We start from the raw sequence: 27,422 nt of genomic DNA on the forward strand, positions 1-27,422 counted from the left end.
GCCCCACCATCACACAGTGATGGAGACATTAGAACAAACACAGTATGGATAAATGACTAACTGCAGAAAGAGCCAAGGGAAAGACATTTCTCCTTAAAGGAAATCTCACCTGCCTGCATCCCTCTACAGCAAGGCTTCACCTTCATGGCACATTTAGCTAGCAGTGCCAACGACACTGTTCTTTTACGCAGTTATTCATGACAATTCAAAGTTATACTAGTACTCTATACATGAAGGGAAAAAAATTAGCCAAAAAGCAAAAATACTGTATAGCAACAATACTGGAGAGCATTGCAGGGAACAGATACTCTGTCTCCAACAGATCACTTGACTTCAGTAATTCACTATTATTACACCTGACCCCGACAAATCCAAACTCAAAAAAGCAATATTTAAGTCTCTTTCAGAGTTCAGGAGCCTTCTCATTAGATAATAAAAAATGCGGGGGGACATTGGTACTGTGCAATGAACACACGGAGACTACAGCTACATTTAAAAACAACACAGAACTGATAGCATTTGTAATACTGAGGGCTTGTACATACAATTTCACAACAGAGTAATGTATTTAACCAACTAAAATGGCTACATAAATACACATGCACATACAGATATAAAAGACCAGTCTCTTTCAATTCAGATTATGCGCAGTCATGCATCATCTCTCCTCTCAATGCTGCTCATTTTAAGTAGACAGCATTACGTCTTCTCTTCACCACACAGCTCTGAATAAAGAAACCTGAGTGATGTCACAGGAGAAAAATCAAATCTATACTCTCTGGTGGAAACGTCATTATAAACAGTCCATGAAGCATGCAAATGGTACTGCAGAGCAGCAAGAGTGGACTGCAGGCCTCGGAGAGCCTTGAAATGTTAATGGTAGCCAATGGGACAGAGTAGTCAACAGGAGAGGCACCCTGCTTAAATAACAAACAAAAAAACCCAAACGCAACCACACCTGTGGTTAAACAGGGCAGTTTTCGTACTGGCCACAGGTTAAAATACTGAAAAGTGGAAACGCACCCAAAAAGCAGCCCACACCGTTAGGATGAGGAACAAGTTTTTCAATAAAGTCAGTCTGTATATTTTACTATAACATTAATTTTGTTTAAGTATTTCTGATAAGCCAGTACTGTTCTTCTACAAGCAATCAATAGCAATAATAAAGCAAATAGAGTTTTATGAAAAAAAGATCAAAGGAAGTTTTTATCCAGTGTATTTTGCACATTTACTGACAGTGCACTGCTGAGAGGATAAAACAACACATTTGGGAACTGAAATTGGAGCAACCAGCAACCTTAAACTTAAGCTTCAGTGTTTGACAGCTAGCACTAATTACCTTTGCAATGAAACTATGTGTCAAAGTTTGCCCTATTGACTAAATGAAACAAAACCAACCAAACAGAGCAGATGTAATGCTTCACTGCAGCAGCTGGAGGAGATTCAAACCTGGAATTGGGCCTTAACACCAGGCACAGTAAAACACGTATGAAGAGATTGATGCGACCTCAATGAATGTGTGATCTCTTCAGCAAGGGGATCGAAGCAGCAAAAAAAAAAATCCTTTGCAAGAGAAACACTTTTTTGCTTTTCCAGATTTCACAGCATTATTCTACATAAAGTACTGATGTCAACTGTTGACAAAGTACTGAAAGTAGTAGTACTGTACGGCAACTACGCAATCTGTGTTACTTCTCTTTCTCATGCAGACACAATGTACACAGGGTTGCAACTTCGATTTTATCACAGCTTCTCTTCTATGTCTCCAGAACTAGTATCAAAGATCAGGATCATGGATGCAGAGAGAAATTTGACAAGGTAAAGAAACTACTCTCTCCACAGGAAAAGCTAAAAACCAGTCAAAAAGAGCAGCCTATGATGTGGAGGAGACTTCACCCCAACTTTTCTCATTCAAATATGAAATCCTACCTGCCAGGTTGCTGTTCTGCACTGATGTCTTACTTTAATAATTGTATAAAATTAATTATCAGTTAGTGTTGGCCAATTTTTCTACAATGCTTAGCAACCCTAACAAAAATGACCAGTTCTATCAGAATTCAAATGACATCTGAATCAAAAGAATACAGCCCTCAGACTTGGGGGAGAGGGAAGGTGTTAAGGGCAAATTTGTTAAGAAAGTAATAGTAGATAAGCTTAAACAAAGTTGCTCATAAACAATCTCCAAACACTTTTAATTACATAACTTCTTAAAGAAATGGCAGCATTTTGGCTCTTTACAGCCCCTGTTCCATAGTATATTCCAAATGGAGAACAATTTGAGACAAACACATTCTACTACTGCTAAAAGTCTCCTCATGTTGTAAGATTCAACAGTTTCTTTAGAATTTATTTCTTAATCATTTGCCAAATCTAGAGTCCAGTCATACTAAAAAACCTGAATATATGAACCAGCTATTCTTTCCATCAACTAGAAAGGGCAATATTAGTTTTTATTAATTCATTACATGCCACTCAGACCACAATCCTACTCCAGCTGGTTACAGCTATTCTTTGATTTTAGTGCTAGCATTTCATGCACTCTTCTGGAATAAGAAACGTCCAAGGTCTTCCCATAACGACAGACAAAAAGCAGGTAAGTTATTTAGTGAGATTTCATACATTCTAAAACATAACACTACAAACACGTTAACACCACATTGTAGTCCTCAGACTATGGTAACCTTTAAATGGCAACACAAATTCAGCTGACAAACCAAAAAACAACCATTTCATATTGTGGCCTGAAATGCAATGACTTCTTGGGAGCAAGCTCTTATAGAAAGACATTTTACATCAGCTTCTAAAAGCAATACTGACACCAATGGATTTTTTTGCTACTGTGAACGAAAGTACAGCTGACAGTTCTATTCATCAACAGAAACTGAAGTGGTCAGACATCATCACTCCCTAACGTGGATCAGGGAATGCATAGAAATAACTGAACAAAGCAGCTACAATGCTCAGGTACCTCCTTCAAGTCAAAGCAAGTTGACAAAGATTTTCAGCAAGTAAGTTAAAAGAGTAAAACTCCAAAGAAAGAACACTGTATGGCTTTAAGAAGAATACCACTTTTGTTTGTTATTGAATAAGGAAAATCAAACATTAGTAAACATTTTTTTAAATCAAGTCAATTGAATGGTGTATCAGACTTAAAATACTGCCTTTTCTGAGGTTTGTTAATTATGCTTATACAAAGTATGTTTACATTAACATGGTAACTTCACTATGCCTCTATTTGGATTGGGTGAAGAGCTGGTGTCCTGGTTTAGCCTAAACCAGGCCAATTTTCCTTTCAGTGATTTTTACTTTCAGCTAAGTCTCCTCTAAGTAACTGCACTTTCTGAAACTAACTGCATGTTTTGCAGACAGCGTCTGCTTCCAGGACTGATAACACTCGAAGTTTGTAGTTATCACTGAGGCACCGGTAGGGATGTTGTGCAGAAAGGCTCTTGCTGTACTTAGTCTTAGAGAAACCAAGGTCACTGCTGAATTCCTCACTGCTTACGAGTGAAGAGCCGAAGGGGGGTCGCAGCTGCAGGGGGGAGCAGACAGGACAGGTGACCCAAAATTGACCAACGAGGGTATTCCATCCCATACACGTCATTCTCGGTATAAAGCGGGGGGATCACGAGGGTCTTGCTCTTTTTCTGCTATGGCCGGTGTCCAAGGAGGACTCCGTCTGTTTTCCTGCTGCCCCCGATCCCGATCCGTGCATCCCTGAATCCAGCTCTCGACCGTCGCTGGGCCCAGCCTGGGCCTTCCCGGAGCCTGCCCTGCAGTGGCGGGGGTGACGTGGCCGACATCGGGGGAGCTCGATCTTCGTTTTGTATATATTTGTATATATTTGATTATTTCTATTATTATTATTATACTCTTTTTCATTATTATAATTTATTAAAACTGTTTTAACTTTCCAACCCAGAAGTCTCTCTCCCTTTTCCCTTTCCCTTTCCCTTTGTGGGGGAGGGGGGATAACAGAGAGCATCTGCCACAGGTTTAATAGCCGGCCCAGCTTTAAACCGTGACATCTGGGCATCTCTCTTAACTCTTTAAAAAGACAGACTCTTAAGACACTCAGAGCAAAATCTGCCCTTGCACAAAACAAATCAAACAGGAAATTTAAGACCAGTACAATCTTTTAATTTTCAAGTGTCACAAGAGTTCCTAATCTGCACCTAAAAGATTTCCAGTCCTTTTTGAAATATGAGCCAGTTGTAAAGAATCTGAGGCCACTTCTGCAGAACTGCTGCACAACAATTTTACATAAGTTAGTGCTTCATTCTAATATTAAGTTACTACATTTACTAAATACAAGACATATTCCATTAGTGAACTTCTTCAGAATTATTTGAACACATAAAAACACAGCACAGTGATTTCTTTTACTGTAGAACAGGTTCAGACAAAAATTTAACATAGCCTGAAAAAGGTTAAATACTCCCAGAAGCTATTTCAAGAGAAGAAATGTGTATTACTTGTCTTACAATACGTGCTACATCTACATTTAACATTTAAAATGTTTTCAGAAGACAGGATGAGCAACCATTTGAAAACAGGAGAAATTAAATCAACTGAAGTGACACAAATCTGAATTAACAGGCTTTCCAGATGGTCTGATTAATAACCAAAATGAACATAGAAATTGCTTTTGCTGTGTTACTTATTTCACTAGCCAGCTTTATCCCTTCACATCAAGGAGCTCAAATGCGTGGTATTCCACTAATAATAAGGAGGGCCAAGCCAATTAAGAGTTTATGGGTCGGGATCAAAGAAAAGGCCAACAAAGAGGATGTCATGGTTGGAATCTAACCACTTAGAAGACTGAGATGTAGCCTTCTTTACAAAAGTGAAGGAAGCCTCCACAGTTGCAGGCCTTGGTGCTCTTGGTACCTGAGCCACCCTGATACCTGCTCAAAGGGCAACACAGCACAGCACAAGCAACAAAGATTTTTAGAGTGCTTTAAAGACCATTTCTCCGAGTTAGCTGGATTAGCCAACTCCAAGAGGCATTCTACTGGAACTGCTACTCATGCATATGCAAGTACATTTACTTCTAAGGTGAGTGAAGGTCAATAGCAGGCTTGGCTGCAAAATCAGAAAAGGTAGGTCAAGATCCTAGAAGAAACGAGGATGATGACTAAGAGAAAAATGACCCTGGACCTTGAGAGAGGAGACTGCAACTTGTTCAGAGACCTGTATGGCAGGATCAGAAAGCTCAAAAGCTTACAGAAATAGTTAGAGAAAGCTCAGAAAGGGATGGCTGGATCTCCAGGTGGTTGAGGAGGAGTTGCGTGAGAAATGCCCAAACTCTACAGATCCCTGGAGAGAATATTGAGGTCCATATGAGTAATACTGTATGAGGCTGAGATTAACGAGGTAACAGTGTGAGAAGTACTAAGCCTGGTTACAGGTGTACAAAGACTGGAAAAAATTGGGAAAAAGTAATTAGAGACAGGCTTTTTAGTTGGAAGGAGACTGGGGTCTAGAAAAAGAAGTACAAGGGTAGCGAGAAGGAGGGCCAAGAACCAGCGAAGGGATGACAAGATGTGCAAAGCCTGTGATGGGCGCTGCCTGGGGGACGTGACAGGCAGCCCTGCGTTTCTTCGTGGCAGCCGGTGCAACAAAATGAACTAAACCCTCTGCCCTAACCATGCAGTAAGTCAGACCCACATCCACAGCCAGAGGGACGGGGGTGAGAGAGCAGTGGGTGCTTTCCCTGGTCAATGAGAGGACAGACAGACATGGACAGATGGATCATGTATCCTGGTATCACCCATTTCAGGCCTGACAGCACCTGCAGCTACCTACTGCTTTGTAACACTGATCTGTAAGCAATATTTGCAAAATTAGCTAGGTAGTAAGTTGTGTATATCAGACATTTCCCAAATAACTTGGCTTTGACCTGCTTTATTTATTCTCTATATACCAATACAGGGAAAACCAGAGAAAAACATGCTGCATTCCTCCTGGAAGACACAATGAAATTCACAGAGGAAATTACCTTCCTTGGCAGCCCCTTAGAGCTGTGACTAACCTGTCCATCCAGCACACTCGCCTGTTAAGATCTGACCCTGGAGACTGATACATATACATATAAATACATGTTAGCATTTAACAAAACAGAGTGCCTAAGAAGCAAAATATTTCAAATCCCTGCCTCCTCTTTACCTTGTCTCCTATACAGGACGCCAGACTAATTAATTATTCCTTTCCACCCTGTTGTTTGTTTTACATTTTCTTATGTTTTCAAAGCTGTCCTCTGCAATGAAAAGACAAATTTCTCTTTTATGCAAGCATCGAGGCTCTCCTTCACCAAACTTAAAGGCTGCCTAATGTTACACAAGACCTGTGAAAGTCTTCCTCCAGCAAATTATTCTTGATAGTAATTTGTAACGAGAGGATACTGGAGAGAATACTAATCTACCATAGCTTAAAGGTGCTCAATCTTCAGAACACATATATGTATGGACATGCACACACACACACACACACACATTTTATTGTTTAAATATATTGTTTTCTAGATATATAATAACTTTATCGAATATATAAATAATTTTATATAATATATAAAAAAGAAAAAGACTACTGCTTTTCTGCAGACTCAATCAACAGAGCTTAAGAGAATCTCAGTGCACAGACATGCCAGGCAAGAGAGCAATGGAGAAAGTGGGCAACAGACTGACAGACTGGAATGCAAACCTGACAGGGGCATTAAGCAGCCTATTTTCTCCGCAGGATTTTTAGTGGAGTAACATCTATCAAGCTGGCAGTAAATCTCCACAGAAAGGCTGAAATACTTTTTGGAGAATACACACAGATGATAAAGGGAAGAAAGGATTCTCATTCCAGATTTTGCCATGAGTTTGTGCACAGAACGTAAACCAAGGTTGCTTCTGATTGCAGAATTCAAACATATCAGACTTCGAGGGCCTTTCACATAAATTAAACTGACTGATCCACTGTATCAGCGGATGTGCACTGAACTGAAAGCCAGGGGACTGCAGGGTGTATTTAGGTAGACTAGCAGTCTGGAGAGTGGGGAAGAAGAGTGCCAACAAACTGTTCATTTAGAGCAGAATCTCCAAATTATCTCCCAGATTTATTATCTTCTGACTCTCTGATTACGCTTCCATGAATTTCACAGTCTTGAATAAACCCCTCCTACTCTCTCCAAACAACTGTCTGGTTTCTTCCATTTTAATACAGGAATGACTTATTAGTAACTTTGCAAAGCTGGGGTTAGAATTGAATTTGATGAAGGGCCAAATCCTGGCACACAGGCCTGAGAACAACAGAACTGTAGACTACTCTGTCCACATCAGCATCAGATACTAGATGGTACACCATGCTGAAACCCAGAAAGAGGCACTGGGATTCTAAAAATTCAGCATTACCACCATCTGTCAGTTGGTTTCTTAACACACTGGTTAAATCTGTGTGGTCATCCCTCTTAGTCCTAATCTTCTGCCACTACCCCTCACGTTCAGCATAGTAAGACCTACAATAAGGCCTTAAAGATACTGACAAATCACACAGGTGAAGGGGCAAGCAATGCACGTAGTGAAATTTTTCAAGTTTCTGCTAGTTCTCCTTTTAAAAAATTTCTCAGTCCATAAAGTAAGGAAGCATCTTTTATAACAGGCTTATGTACCTTAAAAAACATAATCATGTTAATTGCACCACAGCACAGGAAGACCAGGTGTTCTACAGTCTAGTAATTTGTCACATTTTAGCTCATTATGCCATGTGCTGACAAGTTTGACGACTTAAGTCATCTCTGTATGAAATTCCAGAGACATAAAATTAATTTACCTTGCATCTTTGAGCACCTTCTTGCTCCCTTCTGACTACCCTATGTCCCACGAGATTATTGGAAAACTTCACGTCTTAAAACAATCTCAGATGGTTGTCATCTGTAAAGTCAACCTGTCAAAATTAATTTCCTGCCCATATAAAATGTGGAATGTTCACATATGTACAAAAACAGACATAGTAAAATAGATGCTATTCAGTCCAGTGCAGATGTTTCATCTTTACCAAGTGCACTGAATCTTCTGAAAAAGTAATTTATGTCCAAGGAACAATGTCCCAATCACACTCAAAATGAGATCACAATATATAATCTTTAGATACTCAATTTCTTTTTAAACAATACACTTAACAGGTTGGCATTTAGCTCTGAGGCTGAAGGGTGAATCTGGGGAAAAAAAACAACAAACTTATTGTTCTCTATCCTTTTACTTCACAAGTTTTGTCTTCTGTTGTATATAGCAAAGTACCTTCTGCTGAAAGAGTTATTTCCCTCTGTAGAGATAGAAGTTTTTACACATAATTTCTATTTAGAATGTCTTTGAAAATATGCAAAAGCACAGCATAAATATGAAATTGTAAATACACTACAAGACTGTCCAATTCTGTGTTAACATAATCAAAACAGCTATTTAAAGCTATCATACACTGCAAAACTTCTCACTATACAGTTTTCACTTTCCAAGTTGATCATACTTACAGGGCATATTCTGCTAGAGGTAATTTGAAAACATCAAATACTTCCTTATTCTTCATTAAGTAAACAGAACGCAAGTAGGATACAAAACACTGAAAGAAACAGAAAAGTATTTAACAAAAAAAGAAACCATTCGATTACCAACACATGTAAACTAACATTATACTGTAGCTCTAAACACAAAATAGAATTTCTCTACTAAGTGCTCTGACATTGATTTCAGACTGAAATTCTTTTACACAATACCCATCAGCCAAAATTTATCACTACTACAGAAGTGATGCAACTTGAAGTATGTAAATATTTCATTAAATGCACATTAATTGCCTGAATTTCCCAATGGTATGGCATGTTATTTTCCCTAGAAAGAATATATGGCAAATTGGACAGAAGGAAACATCACTGATTCAATTTTTTTTTCCTCCCAGCTTTTCTGAATGCTGTTAAGCTATTCTGATATCTGAATTATGTGGAAGCAAGAACACACTGTGTTGCTATCAATCCAAGGTGTCCTGACTTAATCTTAGCCACTAACAGAAAGTGATTCAACTCAATGTAGCTGCATTTCACTGTGGCCTAAAATAATTCATATTACCTTGCATTTGCCATCAACTCATCACACACACGCAGTCAACAAATGCAACTCAGCTGACCAACATAAATTCACAATACAACATCTACTAAGAACAGTCCAAGGTTGAAGTTTCAATTAATTGCAGAGTTCCACCAAGAAAAGTGGAAGCACTGCATAACAGAATAATTTAATCTTGTGTTGCATTTTCCCTTCATCTTTCCCAAAAGGAAAGATTCTTATTCTTCTCATGTTTCTTTTACATTTCTGCCTATCAGCAGCAGCATAAATACTGGAATAATTTAAGTATCAGAAAAGATCCTTGGATTTCTGTTGTTTGTAACCTAATTTCTAACACACGCCAAAACTCCTACCATGAGGTTTAAACCAGCAAACAATAATAACAGCAGCAAATTAAGCTCATAAGGTTATATTCAAGCATACTATAATCACACCCGTGTTCTGCTATGTACAGGCACCTGTCGGAGAAAATTATTGTGTTAGTAATTCATGTGGAATTTAAGAAAAAGAAAATCTATTTCTTGTTAACCTGAGATAGAGGAGGAAAAGACCGAAAAGTTAGGAGTATCGATCTCCTACGGGGATTCTTTAAATGCTTATAAGAGAAAAAACATTTCCAAAGGTGAAAAGAAAGATGAGACAGTAAATTAAGCAATGTCATAAAATCATACTTTTCCTGTTGGCAAACTGAAATAAAAACCTATTAATTGTAAGATATGTAGAGCTAAGAGATATACTTTTCAAGCTGCCCAACACTTCGTTATAGAAATAAATTTTCATTTGCTTATTTTTCCAAATGCTAAGTTTTTTGGTAAAGTTTCCTGTCCAGATCATGTCTTTCAATTAATTTTAGCAGTGGAAGGTGCTAGCACAACTCATTCAGCTGCTACAAAGAATGAGGTGTGGAATAAAACACTTGTTTGCTCACATTAAATTATTAATCATTTTATGTAGATAACTAGAACCTTTAGGAAAAGGCTTCAAATTTAACAGATCTCATTAACCTCCTGCTGTCTAGCAAGCAGTGACAAAAATAAATGACAAAGCCTCTTTTTTCTCTGTAGTGACAGATGAAAAAAGCAGGTTAAACAAGAAGTATCTTTTCTGTGAATCTGAAGATCTACATGAGTCACTACATGCCACAGGGCAGAAATCTCGTTCTGCCTGTTGGATAAGCTATAGAACCATCCACTTACTTTACCGGTATATCTTTGGTACACATGGTCTACAAAATAATAAGTAAGTGATAGATAAAAGGAAGAAAGAACACACCTTTTGCACATGTATCAAGCCCTACAATAACTAAGAATGAACCACCAAACAAATGCCAGATGTTCTAACTCGCATCTATCAGCTGTCTACAGGGTTCAGCTCACTTAGACTCGAAACCATTTTTCAAGTTTGTCATGGACTATATGGAGGATGGTATTGCTCTATGTTCAAAGAAATGGGCATCTAATTAAGGTAAAAGGCTTCAAAGATAATTCAATAGTAATATAAAGATGATTAAAGTCCTCAGCTGACCTCATTCTCTATTATTTTAGGTGTTGTGAACGCTTCCAGCAAAATATACTCCCTGCTCCAAGAGCTCACACCCAAACCAGAAGAGTTAGATACAGCACAGAAGAGTTGGTTTACTTTAAAAGAAGAGAAATGAAGTACAGAAAGAGCAAATTACTCCTTTGATTTTTATTTGATTTCAGTACCTTCACTTCAACCTCCTTCTAAAATACTGTCATTTCTTTTGGATTGTATTAAATTCTCCTAAGACCTGGTCTCTCTGCGTACACACACTAGACAGCTGAGGGAGAACAAGTTTAGTCAGTCCAAACTTTTTTCCTGCTCTGTTACCAATTGCTGTTGTCCACTGCTATTTTTGCTGTTTTGACACCACCTGCAAGGTCGGGTTTTTTTAATAACTGAACGTTACAAAAACATTACATGAATTAACGTATACCATTATGGAAAATGTTAAGGCTGGACATCAGAAACATATTACAGCTCTATTACAGTAGTAGCTAAAGGCACCCAAAACCACCTGAGATTATTGTACAAGTACTAGAAATACATAAGGCAACTCTAATAATTTGCTCTACTAATTTGCTACATTTAAATTTTCATTTAATAATTGTTTTAAATATTGAAATACACACAATTCATACGTGCTCTTTTGAACAGAATTCAAAGTAACAGGGCATGACTGGAATCTCAGGCTGTAATACCCTGCATATCCCTCTGTGTGCGATGAATTTAATGGCCAGACATCACTTCAGTGTTCCAGTACCCCCTACACACTAACATTCAAACTAGCAAGAAAACACATTCGTTTTTTTAAACTGTTTTTCAGAACTGGATGAATTGACATATTAAATACTAAAATTACAAGAAATGCCAAAAGGCAGCATCAGTCCACAAGAGGAACTGCAAAGGTTTCAAAGGAGCGCCAATCTGATTCATCCTCTCTCTTTCCAAGCAACAGCAGAGGAACCATGCCCTATCAAATGAACCATTAAGGTTTTTGAAGCGATTAGTAATCAAGAATTTTTTTTTTTCTTGTTTCCTGTTTTTTTTTAAACAAAGTAAAAGCATCTTGAAGTAATCAACAAGCTTAGAGGACGCAACCACTTAGACCTCATGCCCTCAACACAGCAAACTACATCCTACCCGAACTTCTGTGTATAGCTGTGCTGTTTCACTGCTATCTGATCCATTCAGGCAGGGAATTTATTTCTTACAAATGTCAAGAATTTGGCAGCTTGCAACAGACAGGGTAGACAGCACAATGCCTGTGCCTTTGAGAAATCCAGCATTCCAGATAAGGATCCAAGGTCAGGATTTCATTTGTATTATTGTCATTGTTTTATTCACATTGATATGTAAGACTACTGGGGTACATTTGAATAGTATGTCCGAAAACTCATACTTAAATCTTATTAAGGAGGGACACTTCTATGATAAATCGCCTGTCCATACCTCAAGATTTTCAATAACTGAATGTATAAACAGTTTATCTGCAAGATGACACTGCATCACTACCCACAAATTAAAAATTGCAACAAAAATGGCTTGAAAGGGTAATTAAATGGCATTAAAAAAATTTCAAAATTAATTTTTCATCTGTAACAGTGACAGACGGCCAATGTTTGATTGTATTCTTGTGCTATTTTGAAACTTCATCGCTATTTTCTTTTTCCCAATTCAGAATGATCTTTCTCTGCCTTTTAAGAGATCTTAAAAAGCCAAAGCCAGAAACACAGAGGTTTGTTAGTATTTTCATTCCAAGAAAGATGATGCTGGCTTCCTTATACTCTCTTCCTCCCCCGGCCAGCTGCTCTGTCACTTCTGATAGAAATTGGTGTAACTGCAACTTCCTATGGCAGTTGCAGATGATCGTAATATGTCACCAGTACATCTGGCCTGTGCAACGTTAGGATGAAGCTTACGCTGACATTCCACATGCTACAAGTAATACTTTGTGCACTAGAAAAACGTGTGATACCTAAACACCAAGAATAGTTTTAAAAGTAGTCCCTTGAGCACTGCCTTAGACATGCAGTAGGTCAGGTGGCTCTTCAGGCATTAGCATCATGAGCCCATTTCAACTCACACAGGCTACACAGGCATAGTTACCACCACCTGCTACATGATTATTGTTTCTACTGATGCCATGTTTTAAAGCTTAAAAATCAGAACAATTTAGCAGTTCCAAACACTGCTGCTAGGGCATACATGAGCAGGTCAGCTATTCCAACAGCAGTTCTATCCAACTAACATGCCTTAAGAACTACAGTGTAACAGATGACTTACCCTTTGAGCTTTGTCTTTTAACTCCTGATCTTGAGCTAAGAAAGCTTGCATCCTCTTTTGGATGTCTGTAAGTTTTTCAGGATTAATTCTAATTAAAAAAAAAAAAAAAAAAAGAAGGAAGTTTAATTACTAGAACATGCAAAAACAAGCACTTACTAAGTTCTCAGGAGTATCTTCACATCTTTTGCATTGCTTTAATAAGCACAAAGTTATTAACACTCTGAAACAGCTTAGAATGGTACCATATTAAGGATGAAGCATACACTCCTCAAACAAATAATACAGAAAAGACAAATGGGAGCTCAGACTTTTTATCCAGACAGTTTTCAGTGAAGGTGGCGAAACTTCTTCCAAAGCAAAGCCAAAATCAGCAGTAAAGAGCTTCTCGAATTTATAAAAATGCTGAGGAAAAAATATAGAAGCAGCATAATGAATTATAGTACTACTTTATACTGAGATAGCAGACTTCATAAGGAAATGCTCAGCATTTTTGAAAGCTTAAATAAGATCCATTGCCCTGGGAATACTGAAATTTAAGTACTTTCTTACAGCCAGATGAGCAAAAATAAAGGACATTAAGATTAAGCAGATAAGAGCTCCTCAAGATATTGATCAGGTGAATAAAGAACATTGGCTGTATTGTAGAAAATGCCATTAAACCTAGTAAAAAGGTATGCAGGTCCTCTCCCAGACTCTGGATTTTTACACTTATTCCAGTGATACCTACACTATTCCAATTTATTTGCCCAGATCTTTTCTTATCTACTTCTGGTTTTGATCCGCCAGTGCCACCGAAGTGTATCATACAACCTACCAAACATGGTAGGATTACCCCTCAAGTAGAGGTCAAAAAAGATGCACAACTACCAGATTTCTTAAACTGGTTCTTGCTGCTGTGTACCATGTCATCCCATACTGTACAACAAAATGTAGCCTTTGCTGAAGGAAGTCAAGAAAAAAAAAAAAGAATCAAAATCATGCCTCTTCACATAGCAGTATGTCAGTCTAAAAAACATGACTGAATAAAATACTAGGCAAAAAAACGTTTTATACTTATTTTTTGTAACATAAGCCATTATGATCATCTATTATTCTTACTAAATAGGTGGAGTTACTGAATGCCTTCTTTGCCTCTGTCTATACTGTTGGAGGCTGTCCTGAGGAGCCCTGGACCCCTGAGGCCTCAGAAGAAGTCAGGATAGAGGAGGAATCTGTCTTGGTAGATGAGGGCTGGGTCAGGGACCAATTAAGCAATCTGGACATCCATAAATCCATGGGCCCTGATGGGATGCACCCGCGGGTGCTGAGGGAGCTGGCGGAAGTCTTTGCTAGGCCACTCTCCATCATCTTTGCTAAGTCGTGGGCAATGGGAGAGGTGCCTGAGGACTGGAGGAAAGAGAATGTCACTCCAGTCTTCAAAAAGGGCAAGAAGGAGGACCCGGGTAACTATAGACCGGTCAGCCTCACCTCCATCCCCGCAAAGGTGATGGAACAACTTGTTCTTGATGCTGTCTCTAGGCACATCAAGGATAGGGGGATCATTAGGGGCACTCAGCATGGCTTCACCAAGGGGAAGTCATGCTTAACCAACTTGATAGCCTTTTATGAGGATGTAACCCGGTGGATAGATGATGGTAAAGCTGTGGATGTGGTCTATCTCGATTTCAGTAAAGCGTTTGACACGGTCTCCCACAGCATCCTCGCAGCTAAACTGAGGAAGTGTGGTCTGGATGATCGGGTAGTGAGGTGGATTGTGAACTGGCTGAAGGAAAGAAGCCAGAGAGTGGTGGTCAATGGGACTGAGTCCAGTTGGAGGCCTGTGTCTAGCGGAGTCCCTCAAGGGTCAGTACTGGGACCACTACTATTCAATATATTCATTAATGACTTGGATGAGGGAATAGAGTGCACTGTCAGCAAGTTCACTGATGACACAAAACTGGGAGGAGTGGCTGACACAATGGAAGGCTGGGCAGCCAATCAGAGGGACTTAGACAGGCTGGAGAGTTGGGCGGGGAGAAATTTAATGAAATATAACAAGGGCAAGTGTAGAGTCCTGCATCTGGGCAAGAACAACCCCATGTACCAGTACAAGTTGGGGGCAGACCTGTTGGAGAGCAGCGTAGGGGAAAGGGACCTGGGGGTCCTAGTGGACAACAGGATGACCATGAGCCAGCAGTGTGCCCTTGTGGCCAAGAAGGCCAATGGCATCCTGGGCTGTATTAGAAGGGGTGTGGTCAGCAGGTCGAGAGAGGTTCTCCTCCCCCTCTACTCTGCCCTGGTGAGGCCGCATCTGGAATATTGTGTCCAGTTCTGGGCCCCTCAGTTCAAGAAGGACAGGGAACTGCTAGAGAGAGTCCAGCGCAGAGCCACGAAGATGATTAAGGGAGTGGAACATCTCCCTTATGAGGAGAGGCTGAGGGAGCTGGGTCTCTTTAGCTTAGAGAAGAGGAGACTGAGGGGTGACTTCATTGTTTATAAATATGGAAAGGGCAAGTGTCATGAGGATGGAGCCAGGCTCTTCTCAGTGACATCCCTTGACAGGACAAGGGGCAATGGGTGCAAGCTGGAACACAGGAGGTTCCACATAAATATGAGGAAAAACTTCTTTATGGTGAGGGTGACCGAACACTGGAACAGGCTGCCCAGGGAGGCTGTGGAATCTCCTTCTCTGGAGATATTCAAAACCTGCCTGGATGCAACCCTGTGCAACATGCTCTAGGTGAACCTACTTTGGCAGGGGGTTGAACTAGATGATCTCCAGAGGTCCCTTCCAACCCTAACCATTCTGTGATTCTGTGAATGCACACAAGATACCAAACATAGAAAAAGTAAATAGAGAGAAGGCTTTTCCAGATTTTATTTTGTAAAACAAGACTGAGAAGGTGATAATGACAATATTTACGATCCTAACAAAGGAAAAATGGTAGAATAGCAAAATAAAAGCAGTAGTTTCCTTAATACCAAATTGTATTAGAAGGTACAAACACAAAGTATACTACCTCACTGCAAAGACAGGAGGAAGAGTAAAAAGGCTGGCTAGATGAAATCAACATGTTTACAATGACCTGACACTCAAGAAGAAAGCTTAAAGTAGAACTGAAGACAAGTATAAATACAGCACAAATACACTGGGATAAAATAAGAATTACAAGCACAAAATGAGATACAAAAGTAAAGAAGGGGTCACATGAAAAAAAAAAAATAACCTGAGTACCAGTAGTAAGACAGCCCAGAAGTGCTGGATGGCTGTTAAGTCATGGGAAAGCTACTAAGAGATGACCTCAAGGCACTTAAATTAGCCATTGTCTTTTTTCCTTTGTCTTCACTCAAAGTGGCAGCTGCGATCAGACAGCTAACAATAGCTACAGCACAGTCCAAGCTCACACCAGAATCGCTAATCACGGGATAACAGGTACTTAGATAAGCCAGATGGGTCAAAAGAAATTTGCTCCATAGCAACTAGAGAGAAAGGCAAAGCACTTTGAGTCACAGTTGTATCTATTCTTGACAACTCATCTGAGAGAGATAAAAATCTATGAGACAGAGCAGGTAAACATAGTGCCCATCTTCAAAGGGGGAAAAAAAAAAAAGAGATGTTAAACGATTAACTTTTTTCTTTATACTGAAAAAACAATGTGTAAGCCACTAAAGAAAATAAGCAAACACACAATGGCCAACATAGCTTAGTCAGAAGCAAAACATGGCTAATCAGTTTGATTATCCTCATGGCAACATTAGCAGGCTTTAAGAATAGGAAAGAAACAGCAGATGTCATATTCGATGTCAGCAAAGCAGTTGCACATTCTCATAAGCTAGGGAAACATGGTCTACATGAAATCTTTAAGTAAATGCAAAACTGTCCTTGGAGCTACACTCAAAGAGTAGTTGGGACTGTCAAATACTCACTGTTGTCAATGTCAAACTCAAAATGCATACCAAGTTCCAGTTCTCACCTGGGCCCGCTATTACTTACTATTTTCTATGACTTGTAGGAATATGATTCGTTATTTATAGGAAACAATACGTCATTGGGGCTCCAAGCATAATGGACAATAATCTTAGACAAGATGTAACAACATTTTGTGGACTGCACATAAATTTTAGTTTGAGTAATTTGGTTGAAACTTGGAAGAAAACGGTTTTGAAAAAGACAGAAAACATAAGATACTTCACAGTTAAAAGCACAACAAGACAATGTGGTGTAAATCTAAGCAATGCCAACCAAGAATTTGGTGCCCCGAGCACATTTTGAGGTTATGTGTTTGTTAATGAATGAGCAAATTTGCAACACTGAATATTAAAAAGAGTCTTAATACTGGATTCTCTCTTCTCCAACACTGTATCATGACAACCACTCACTGTCATCTTCGTCTCATGCTGGGGTTCCAAATATAAGAAAGCTAGTCATTATTAAATGGAATTTTGGTTTTAATGAGTTTGCATGTGTTTTGTTTCTGAACAAATAAACTCTTCACAATAATTACATACATGTGCCTATTTGGAGAAAGAGACAAACCTAAAATCTAAACCCTTAAACGAATTATTGTCATCTATAAGCTTGCCTGAACAGCTAAGTACCAGTGAGCAAGAACCAACTATGCAAAGACTAGAAGGGGATTTTATGACATTGTCTGTCATTTTAACTCAGATATTTCTTTCTTTTCTTATTCTGTGAGTACAAATCTTGCATTTAAGGAGCAGTATAACTTTTTGAAACTGTTCTTTTGCCTAGCAGTTGCATAAATGGCCACACTTGACTGTGCCACAGTATAAATATGAACTCAGCTTGCTTGGTCTTATGAACTGATCAGACAGCACTCCCCAAATTTCCTGGTCGATACGCACTCTGCTTTCCTCTCACTTCCCCTGTTTTTAACACCAGGATACAATCACTGCTTTAACTAGATACTCTCTCTTCCCCATCCTCTCCAAAGTCGAATTTAAACAAAAGAGCTCAACAACCACCAAAAAGACCATGCTGCCATGATGTAGCAAAACAGTTTCTATACTCCGCCCAGCTTCCAAGTAGTGGCAGGTTTTGCTCTATGCTCTCAGCCTGGAATGTGGATCCCTGCAGTTACAGTGGACGACCTGGAAGGCTGGAGAGTAAAGGAAGAGCTGGGACCTAAAGAAGGCTGTTCAGAGTTGCCAGCATAACACCAGCACATCACGTACAGGTGCATAACGACGCTGGTCAGTGACACCAATGAACTGTCCTACAGTAACGATGTAATTGGGAGGCAACAAGTTTTAATAGAATCACATTGCCATGTGAAATACATATCCAAGTATTCTCCACTGTCAGAAAAAAAGGTGTTTTGTTCTTGTTACTGTTTTCTTCAAGAACCACATTTCTGTCATAATAGTAAAGAAAGCAATATTACATTGGGGGTATCTATATACTTGCACTTCCTTTGCTAAAATTTTCTAGACACAAAGTTTGTTATGCTAACCCCTTAGGAAGCAGCTCTTATCTTGTTACTCAACAAAATTGGATGCCATGAAGTAGTCTCAAGGTATTATCAAAAATAATTTCAGTTTACAGCTTGCATCTAAAACTTTGAAATTATAGACTTGTTATAAATATGTACATAATATTTAATACTTTCAGAGTAGCTTTTTGCCATATTCGAATGCTATAAAATACGACATTTATTATTACATATTTTGCATTTTCTCTTGCTCTGTTCGAACAATGAAAAAGATGTATTGTTAAAAGCACTATCTGCAAATTGGCAGCTTGTGCTGATTAGAAAGGAAGGGTATACTAACAGGCTCTACAGGGAGCTTAGATTAAAAATTGAAAATCAAGAAAACAATCCAAACCCTAGCCTTTTGAATAGGTATTCAGGAAAAGAAAAAAGTTCTTTCCCTTTCTGCTTTCAAATTACGGAACTGTTTTAAAAGCTCTGTCTAAATGAAACAAAGAAACGTTAAGAGCTGTTTCTAAGTCAGAAAACACAGAACAAGGAAAGTAATAGAAAACTAGTGCCTGTGATCTCTACTCAAGACAACAGATTAACAAGAACAGCAAAGGAAACACTTTAACTGACAGTGATGTTTTAGAAACAAAAAGCTTTCAGAATGAATTTCAGAAGTTTGAAGAGTTAAACTCTGTCAGCAGCAAGCAATGCTCATTACTTTCTAACTCACAAATTAAATCAGTTCTTGAGAACCTATAATTAGGTAAATATGCACAAACACCACCAGAAGACTTCAAGAGAAGACCTGGAACAATGATCCATGGGTTGGTGGAACTTCTTCAACAATTTATCAACTGCCAAAACACATCAAGTTTGTATTAACTGGAAAACCTGCTAGAAGTAAACAACCTAAGAAAATCTGTAGTTAAAAACTTTCAGGATTAAACTGGTTTGCAAACCACAAGTAATCACAAGAATTTTTGAAAGATTTTAGTTAGCCTCTTAAAAGTACAGCGCTAAACCATTTACACCTACCACACTAAGCAGACACATTGTAAGTAAAAGCATTCCCCTTCATTAAGATGTTACAAATACTAATAAGGTATGTTTTGCAGATTGAAAAACTGGATTTCAGGGCAGGCTGTCAAAATATATTATCAACCAAAAGCCCTGACTTTGCTTATAATGATTCTAGTTAAGTATGTTACCTAAATGTATTTATTATACATATATATATATCCATATCAAGCCTTAGTGGCTTGATAAAAGAACAAATTTTTGGGGTGATGTTTACGAAAAAAAAAACCCTTACTTTAATGCATCTTATTATTGAATTTACAATAGAAAAAGCTAATGAAGTGAAAAAGATTCTCATTTAGTAGATTTTAATAATGGCAAGTCTCAAAGTATGTGTTCACTTCATTTCTTAGAATCAGAGAATGGTTTGGATTGGAAGGGACCTTAAAGATCATCTAGTTCCAACCTCCCTGCCACAGGCAGGGACACCTTTCCACTAGAAACTTTCTTAACTCAAGTTTCGACATAAATGTATATGGAAAGTGTAACAAACAACAGATAACCATATAAGTAGTGGCAATTTCTTAACCATCCTTCATTACACTAGAACTCAAAGAATACAGTATAGTTAATTTTGAGCAGACCTGGAGGTTTAAGAAATGAGGTAATAATAACCACTTAAAAGTTTCACCCTATTTTGATTTCTTCTCAAAAACAATTATTCCACAAACACTCCTTGCATACAGTTAATTACCTTCTTTGCTTCAATATCCGTATCTTCACCTTCAAACCACAGCTTTTCAAAGTAAGAGTCCTAGCCTTGCTCATACCCACTTGTACAGAAACTTAGTTTTCTACCTTGTCATCCTTCTCTAGATTTCTTCTAGCTCCACTCTACGATCTTTGGCATGGTGTAACCTGAACTAAGATAAGTATTCAAAACGGAGTCAAGTTCATATCATATTTTCTGGCTTGCTTTCAATTCTTCTTCTGTATTTCCTTCACATTCTGTTTCCTCTTTTGACTTAGCATTAGACTGACAAGACTCAAAGAACAAGTAACTCCTTCCTACCTATAGCTGCTAATCAAGAAATTACCACCAATTCTTTTTAGTGCTGTGGGGTTTTTTCTATTATCTTTACAGTTAGGGTTTTTGCCTTTCCTACATGTCCACTGCATTTAATAGAAATTGAAAATACAAGTGCTTTTTTATTTTAAAATTATATCATTATATGCTTCTGCAACTCTTTCAAAGTCAGTTCTCTCTTGTACAGATAGCATAGATTCTACAGGTCTCCATCGGAATACTCTCTCTACTATGTAAAATAACCATTTAGCCACATCTTATTTCCTGTTCTTCAACTAACTGATTCAGAAAGACCAGGACAAATTGGAGAAGTAGTCTAGAACTAAACAAAAGACAGGTCAGAAGAACAGGAATGATAAAAGGTATAAAAACATACAAGGACAGATTAAAGAAATTGTAATTGTTTAATCTGCAGAAGAAAATAAGAGAAAGAGGTTGCATGATAATGTTCAATTACACAAAAAGTAGTTGCAAGGAGTAAGAGAATACATAATTTTCTATATATTTTTGGCACAGGACAAAAGAAATATTTCACTTAAATTACTTGCAGCGCTTATCAGACACTTGAAGAAAAAACCTTAATGGCAGGAACTGTTGAGTATAGATGAGATCACTTTGGTAAATTGTGAAGATATTCATTGGCAAGTTAGACAAGCACCTGATCAGAATGATTCGTGCAGCTGATCCTGCCTTTGGGAAAGGGGATGGAATAGGTAATGTCTCAAGGTCTTTTCCTTCTACAACACTATCAAAATCTCCCTTGTTTGTCCAGCTTCAGGGAATTCAAGCACTTTACTCCATAAGGATTGTCATAAACTCATCACACATTATTCACGTAGAAAGAAGGCTGAATAACAGACAAGCCATTAGTCACTTACTTGATTTCACTGACAGGTACTTTCCTCTGCGCCAGCTGTTCCACCATGCCTTTTTCTTCTGAGGGAAGCAATACCAACAATGCTTCACCACCTTCTTTGTATCTGATCAGGGAAAAAAAACACAAAAGAGACACCTAAAGCAAACATGCAAAAAATACAGTTTTTTGTTGAAGTTTTCAATAACCAATGAGAATTTACATTTGCTTCCCTATAAGCAGCCCAAAGAGCAGACAGAAATCCTCACTTTACAAAGGGAAAAGAAAAGGCAAACCAGTTAAGCGACTTGCCAATATCTTGGGCTGATTTCAAAACTACAACTAGAGCCCTAAAGATCTGGGACTAAGACATAGATTCAGATCAGTGGATCTTTTCTTCCCTAGATTTGAAATATTTCTGTAGTAATCAAATGGCACTTGATCAAAGCTTACAATACTAGAAGATCTAGCTACTTGCATTCATCCTTTACCAACAGGCAAGTCTTAACACCTGGTAACAATCGATTCCTCTTTGCATATCCTGCAAGTGAAAGAAAGTAAAGGCTAGGAAAGGATAAGTGCCTTGATCCCAAACAACAACTTCTATTTGCATGTTCAATAAAGGCTACCTTTCTAACAGGTCACAGAGGCATCACTGAAAGAAAAGCACAAAACCAGGAGTTCTTTCACTTATAGAAGCAGTTTCTACATGCAGAAGAAAAAATACAATCAGACTGATCCCATAAGAACGCATCTAGTGTTCAGTCTTCAATGCACTTAACAGCTGTATGAAATGTAATTGGTAATTACTCAAGATACACAGTTGGCAAAGAAATAAGAATTCTTCTATTTTGTTCTTAAAGCATCTTCATGTTCACTTTATTTTTGTGTAAGAAAATGTCAGTTCCTACTTTCAGCAAATTTAGCAACTTGAGGACGTTCATGGAGAAAAAAATATCCAATGGCATTAGTAAACAAACAAGACAATGGCTTTAAGTCCCACTGATGAAGTAGTAGTGATGAGTTAGCTTATCTGTATTATCTAAGTCCATATCTGTTGTAACACAGAATCACAGAATCACAGAATGTTAGGGATTGGAAGGGACCTCGAAAGATCATCTAGTCCAATCCCCCTGCCGGGGCAGGATTGCCTAGACCATATCACACAGGAACGCGTCCAGGCGGGTTTTGAATGTCTCCAGAGAAGGAGACTCCACAACCCCTCTGGGCCGCCTGTTCCAGTGTTCAGTCACCCTTACAGTAAAGAAGATTTTCCTCAAATTTAAGTGGAACCTCCTGTGCTCCAGCTTGCACCCATTGCCCCTTGTCCTGTCAAGGGATGTCACTGAGAAGAGCCTGGCTCCATCCTCATGACACTTGCCCTTTCCATATTTATAAACATTAATGAGGTCACCCCTCAGTCTCCTCTTCTCTAAGCTAAAGAGACCCAGCTCCCTCAGCCTCTCCTCATAAGGGAGATGCTCCACTCCCTTAATCATCTTCGTGGCTCTGCGCTGGACTCTCTCTAGCAGTTCCCTGTCCTTCTTGAACTGAGGGGCCCAGAACTGGACACAATATTCCAGATGCGGCCGCACCAGGGCAGAGTAGAGGGGGAGGAGAACCTCTCTCAACCTGCTGACCACACCCCTTCTAATACACCCCAGGATGCCATTGGCCTTCTTGGCCACAAGGGCACACTGCTGGCTCATGGTCATCCTGTTGTCCACTAGGACCCCCAGGTCCCTTTCCCCTACGCTGGTCTCCAACAGCTCTGTCCCCAACTTGTACTGGTACATGGGGTTGTTCTTGCCCAGATGCAGGACTCTACACTTGCCCTTGTTATATTTCATTAAATTTCTCCCCGCCCAACTCTCCAGCCTGTCCAGGTCTCTCTGAACGGCTGCGCAGCCTTCCGGCATCTCAGCCACTCCTCCCAGTTTTGTGTCATCAGCGAACTTGCTGACAGCGCACTCTAATCCCTCATCCAAGTCATTAATGAATATATTGAATAGTACTGGTCCCAGAACTGACCCTTGCGGAACTCCGCTAGACACAGACCTCCAACTGGACTCTGTCCCGCTGACCACTACTCTCTGGCTTCTTTCCTTCAGCCAGTTTACAATCCACCTCACTACCCGATCATCCAGACCACACTTCCCCAGTTTAGCTGCGAGGATGCTGTAGGAGACCGTGTCAAACGCTTTACTGAAATCGAGATAGACCACATCCACAGCTTTACCACCATCTATCCACCGGGTTATGTCCTCATAAAAGGCTATCAAGTTGGTTAAGCATGACTTCCCCTTGGTGAAGCCATGCTGAGTGCCCCTAATGATCCCCCTATCCTTGATGTGCCTAGAGACAGCACCAAGGACAAGTTGCTCCATCACCTTTCCAGGGATGGAGGTGAGGCTGACCGGTCTATAGTTACCCGGGTCCTCCTTCTTGCCCTTTTTGAAGACTGGAGTGACATTCGCTTTCCTCCAGTCCTCAGGCACCTCTCCCGTTGCCCACGACTTAGCAAAGATGATGGAGAGTGGCCTAGCAATGACTTCCGCCAGCTCCCTCAGCACCCGCGCATCAGGGCCCATGGATTTATGGACATCCAGGTTGCTTAATTGGTCCCTGACCCAGCCCTCATCAACCAAGACAGATTCCTCCTCTATGCTCACGTCTTCTGAGGCCGCAGGGGTCCAGGGCTCCTCAGGACAGCCTCCAACAGTATAGACAGAGGCAAAGAAGGCATTCAGTAACTCCGCCTTCTTTTTATCCTCTGTCTCCAGGACCCCCACCTCATTCATCAGTGGGCCCACATTGCCTCTAGTGTTGGCTTTACCTGCAATGTATTTGAAGAAGCCCTTTCTGTTGTCCTTGACCTCTCTTGCAAGGTTTAATTCCAAGGAGGCCTTAGCTTTCCTAGTTGCCTCCCTACATCCTCTGACAACAGACTTATATTCCTCCCAAGTGGCCAGCCCCTCCTTCCACGATCTGTACACCTTCCTCTTCCACTTGAGTTTGCCCAGCAGTTCCCTGTTTAACCATGCAGGTCTCCTGGTACTCTTCCTTGACTTCCTACCTGTTGGGATGCTCTGATCTTGAGCTCGGAAGAAGCAGTCCTTGAATGCTAACCAACTATCTTGGGCCCCCTTACCTTCTAGTACCCTGTCCCATGGGATTTCCCCTAGCAATTGCTTGAAAAGGCCAAAGCTGGCCCTCCTCAAGTCCAGGGTTGTGATTCTGCTAGCTATTCTGTTCCTGCCACATGAGATCCTGAACTCTACCATCTCATGGTCGCTACAACCAAGGCTGCCCTCAACCTTCACCTCTTCAACCAGACCCTCCTTGTTAGTGAGGATCAGATCCAGCAGCGCTCCTCTCCTAGTTGGCTCATCCACCATTTGCATCAGAAAGTTATCATCAATGCACTGGAGGAACCTCCTGGACTGGGGATGGCTGGCTGAGTAGGCCTCCCAGCAAATATCAGGGTAGTTGAAATCCCCCACAACAACCAGGCCCTGTAATTGAGAGACTGCTCTCAGCTGCCTGTAGAAGGCCTCATCACCCTCCTCATCCTGATCCGGTGGCCTGTAATAGACACCCACAACAGTATCACCCCTGCCAGCCTGCCCCTTAATTCGCACCCACAAACTCTCAACTCGCTCCTGATCCGTCTCTGGACAGAACTCAATACATTCTAGCTGCTCACTCACATAAAGAGCAACTCCACCACCTCTCCTTAGCGGCCTGTCTTTCCTGAACAGGACATAGCCATCCATGACCACATTCCAGTCATGCGAGGCGTCCCACCAAGTCTCTGTAATTGCCACTAGATCATAGCCCCCCGACCGAACACGGATTTCTAACTCCTCCTGCTTATTCCCCATGCTGCGTGCATTGGTGTACAGGCATTTCAGGGAGCGAGCTGGGCACACCGATTTCATCCCAGATTCACCCCCTGATTTCACCCCAGGGGGATGGGGGGCCTCCTGGTCTACCTCAACACTAGAGCGTTGCCCCAGTGGTGCAAGCCCAGCTACCACCCCATCCCCCTTCGAATCTAGTTTAAAGCTCTCCGAATGAGCCCTGCTAATTCCTGTCCCAGAACCCTTTTGCCCCTACGACATAAACCTTTCCCATGTATTACGGTCATGCCTGTTGTCTTATAAAACCAGCCATTATCAAAGAACCCAAAGCCCTGCCTGTAGCACCAGTCTCGTAGCCAGGCGTTAATAGAGAGAATCCTACTATTCCATCCCACGTCATCACCTGAAAATGGAAGGAGGGAGGAGAAAACAACTTGTGCCCCAGACTCTTTCACCAACCGTCCTAGGGCCTTGTAGTCTTTCTTCATCCCCCTCAGACTACGGGATGCAGCTTCTTCCCCACCTGTCTGGAAGATCAGCAGGGGGTAGTAGTCTGTGGCCTTCACCAGGTTGGGGAGTTGCCTGGTGATATCCCTGATTCGGCCTCCAGGCAGGCTGCAGACCTCCCTGTGATGGGGGTCAGCTCTGCATATTGGGCCCTCAGATCCCTTTAGGAAGGAGTCTCCAACCACTAAAACTCTTCTCTTCTTCCTTGTGGAGGAGGTAGCTATACGCCCGTCAGGTTTTTCTGACTGTGGTGGGACCTCTGATATAGGTTGCCTCTCCACCACATCCCCATTGGACTGGCTGTATTCCACTAGGGCTTCATATCTATTGCTCAGAGGCACCTGTGGAGGCAAGGTAGGCAAGGAGGGCACTCGCCTTTTGCCATGGCCATAGACTTGCCTCCACTCACTCCTCTCCTCTAGGTTATTGTTTTCCACCTGAGAGGGGCAGAGTACAGGGGTCCCTCGATTCTGGGAGCTCTCCGGCAGGTGCTCCCATTTTTGTTGCAGGGAGGGCAGAGCCTGGCTCCACCAGTCTATCTCCATTTCAGCCTCCCGAATGCTCCTAAGCCTTTCTACTTCGGCTTGAAGCCTTTCAACCTGGTTTTGCAGCTGTGCTGCTCGGCCAAGCAGATCATCTACTTGCTCACAGCGCACACAGCCCCCTGACACCACAGAGACGGTGTAGCATTCCCTGCAGCCTGCGACCTGCACCATCGCCTCCTTCCGTGGGAGCTCTGTCTGGGTTCCCACATCCATTTTGGTCTTCTTCCACCGGGTAGATACCATTGTTCTTTCACTGAACTGGGAAATACCTGTTGGTGCCACCCCTGGTTCACAGCACCTTGGCACCTTCCTCGCGTTGTGCACTGGGAGGGAGTCAGTGCCCTCCCCAACGAGTTGCAAACAACTGCAGCCTCTCCTGCCCTGGGACACACCCAGTCACTGCTGACTCACCCAGGCACTGCTGAGTCTCTCCCCTCTGGCCAGGGACTAGTCCCTGCCCTCCAGGAGGCTCTTTATCAACGGTAACAGGGGGTGGTGCCTCCGGCTACGCCCCCTCCTCTCCTGATTCGTTGCCGGGAACCTCCGGGTCCGGGTCCGGGGTCAGAGGGAAGCAGCTCGGGGCTGATGCTCGCGGGGGGCTCAGGGGGGGCCCAGAGTACGAAAAACCGCCCGGTTAAGCCCGATGTCGCCCTCGCACTAACCTCAAGTCGCTGCCGCCGCTTTTCGCTGTGTGTTATAACACGTGTGTGTGTGAAATAACACGTGTGTTATTTCTTCATTTACATTTACAAATAGTTCTTAAGAGTACAGATTGATAGGAAAATATTGCAGAGTTCTCCATTATATAAAAAACACCAATCGAACTGTATTTCTGAAATACGCCAAATTTGGGCAGAATCCCACTCACAGCCAACTGAAGACAGCAATGTGTGGGACAAAGCAAAATAAGAGAGCGGTAAGTTACTATGTACAGCAGCTCTAACTGCCAAGAGCTACTCACAGGGAAGTCCCCAGGCAGCAGCAGATTGTAAGCCTCTACATAAACTGTTATGATTACGAGTATTCCATTTATTTGAAACAGAAAAGACTCATTGTATTATTTTTCAAGTGTTATTTTCTATGAAATTATTTACTGTCTTAACAGGCCTTTGGTTTGGTTCCTACTCCAGTCACATTTGTCTTTTTTTCCTATGCTGGTATAACTTTTCATCCATATTAAGCTTATCTGGTTTGTCCTTTCTGATTTCTCTAAGGAAAG

The 27,422-nt window shown here is 40.9% G+C and overlaps 1 protein-coding gene across 1 annotated transcript in view; it reads right to left on the reverse strand.

The window, feature by feature from the left end:
- The window catches only part of DDX10 (DEAD-box helicase 10), a 219,636-nt gene that overhangs the window by 153,262 nt on the left and 38,952 nt on the right, over positions 1 to 27,422 (reverse strand). Inside the window, exons 10-12 of the mRNA XM_068424731.1 lie at positions 21,314 to 21,415; positions 12,909 to 12,996; positions 8,513 to 8,601 (exon numbers count right to left, since the gene is read on the reverse strand). Coding sequence (XP_068280832.1) covers positions 8,513 to 8,601; positions 12,909 to 12,996; positions 21,314 to 21,415 — 279 coding nt within the window. The remainder of the gene's footprint in view (positions 1 to 8,512; positions 8,602 to 12,908; positions 12,997 to 21,313; positions 21,416 to 27,422) is intronic.

The sequence above is a fragment of the Nyctibius grandis genome, chromosome 2, assembly GCF_013368605.1.
Source record: "Nyctibius grandis isolate bNycGra1 chromosome 2, bNycGra1.pri, whole genome shotgun sequence".
Taxonomy (NCBI): Eukaryota; Metazoa; Chordata; class Aves; order Nyctibiiformes; family Nyctibiidae; genus Nyctibius; species Nyctibius grandis.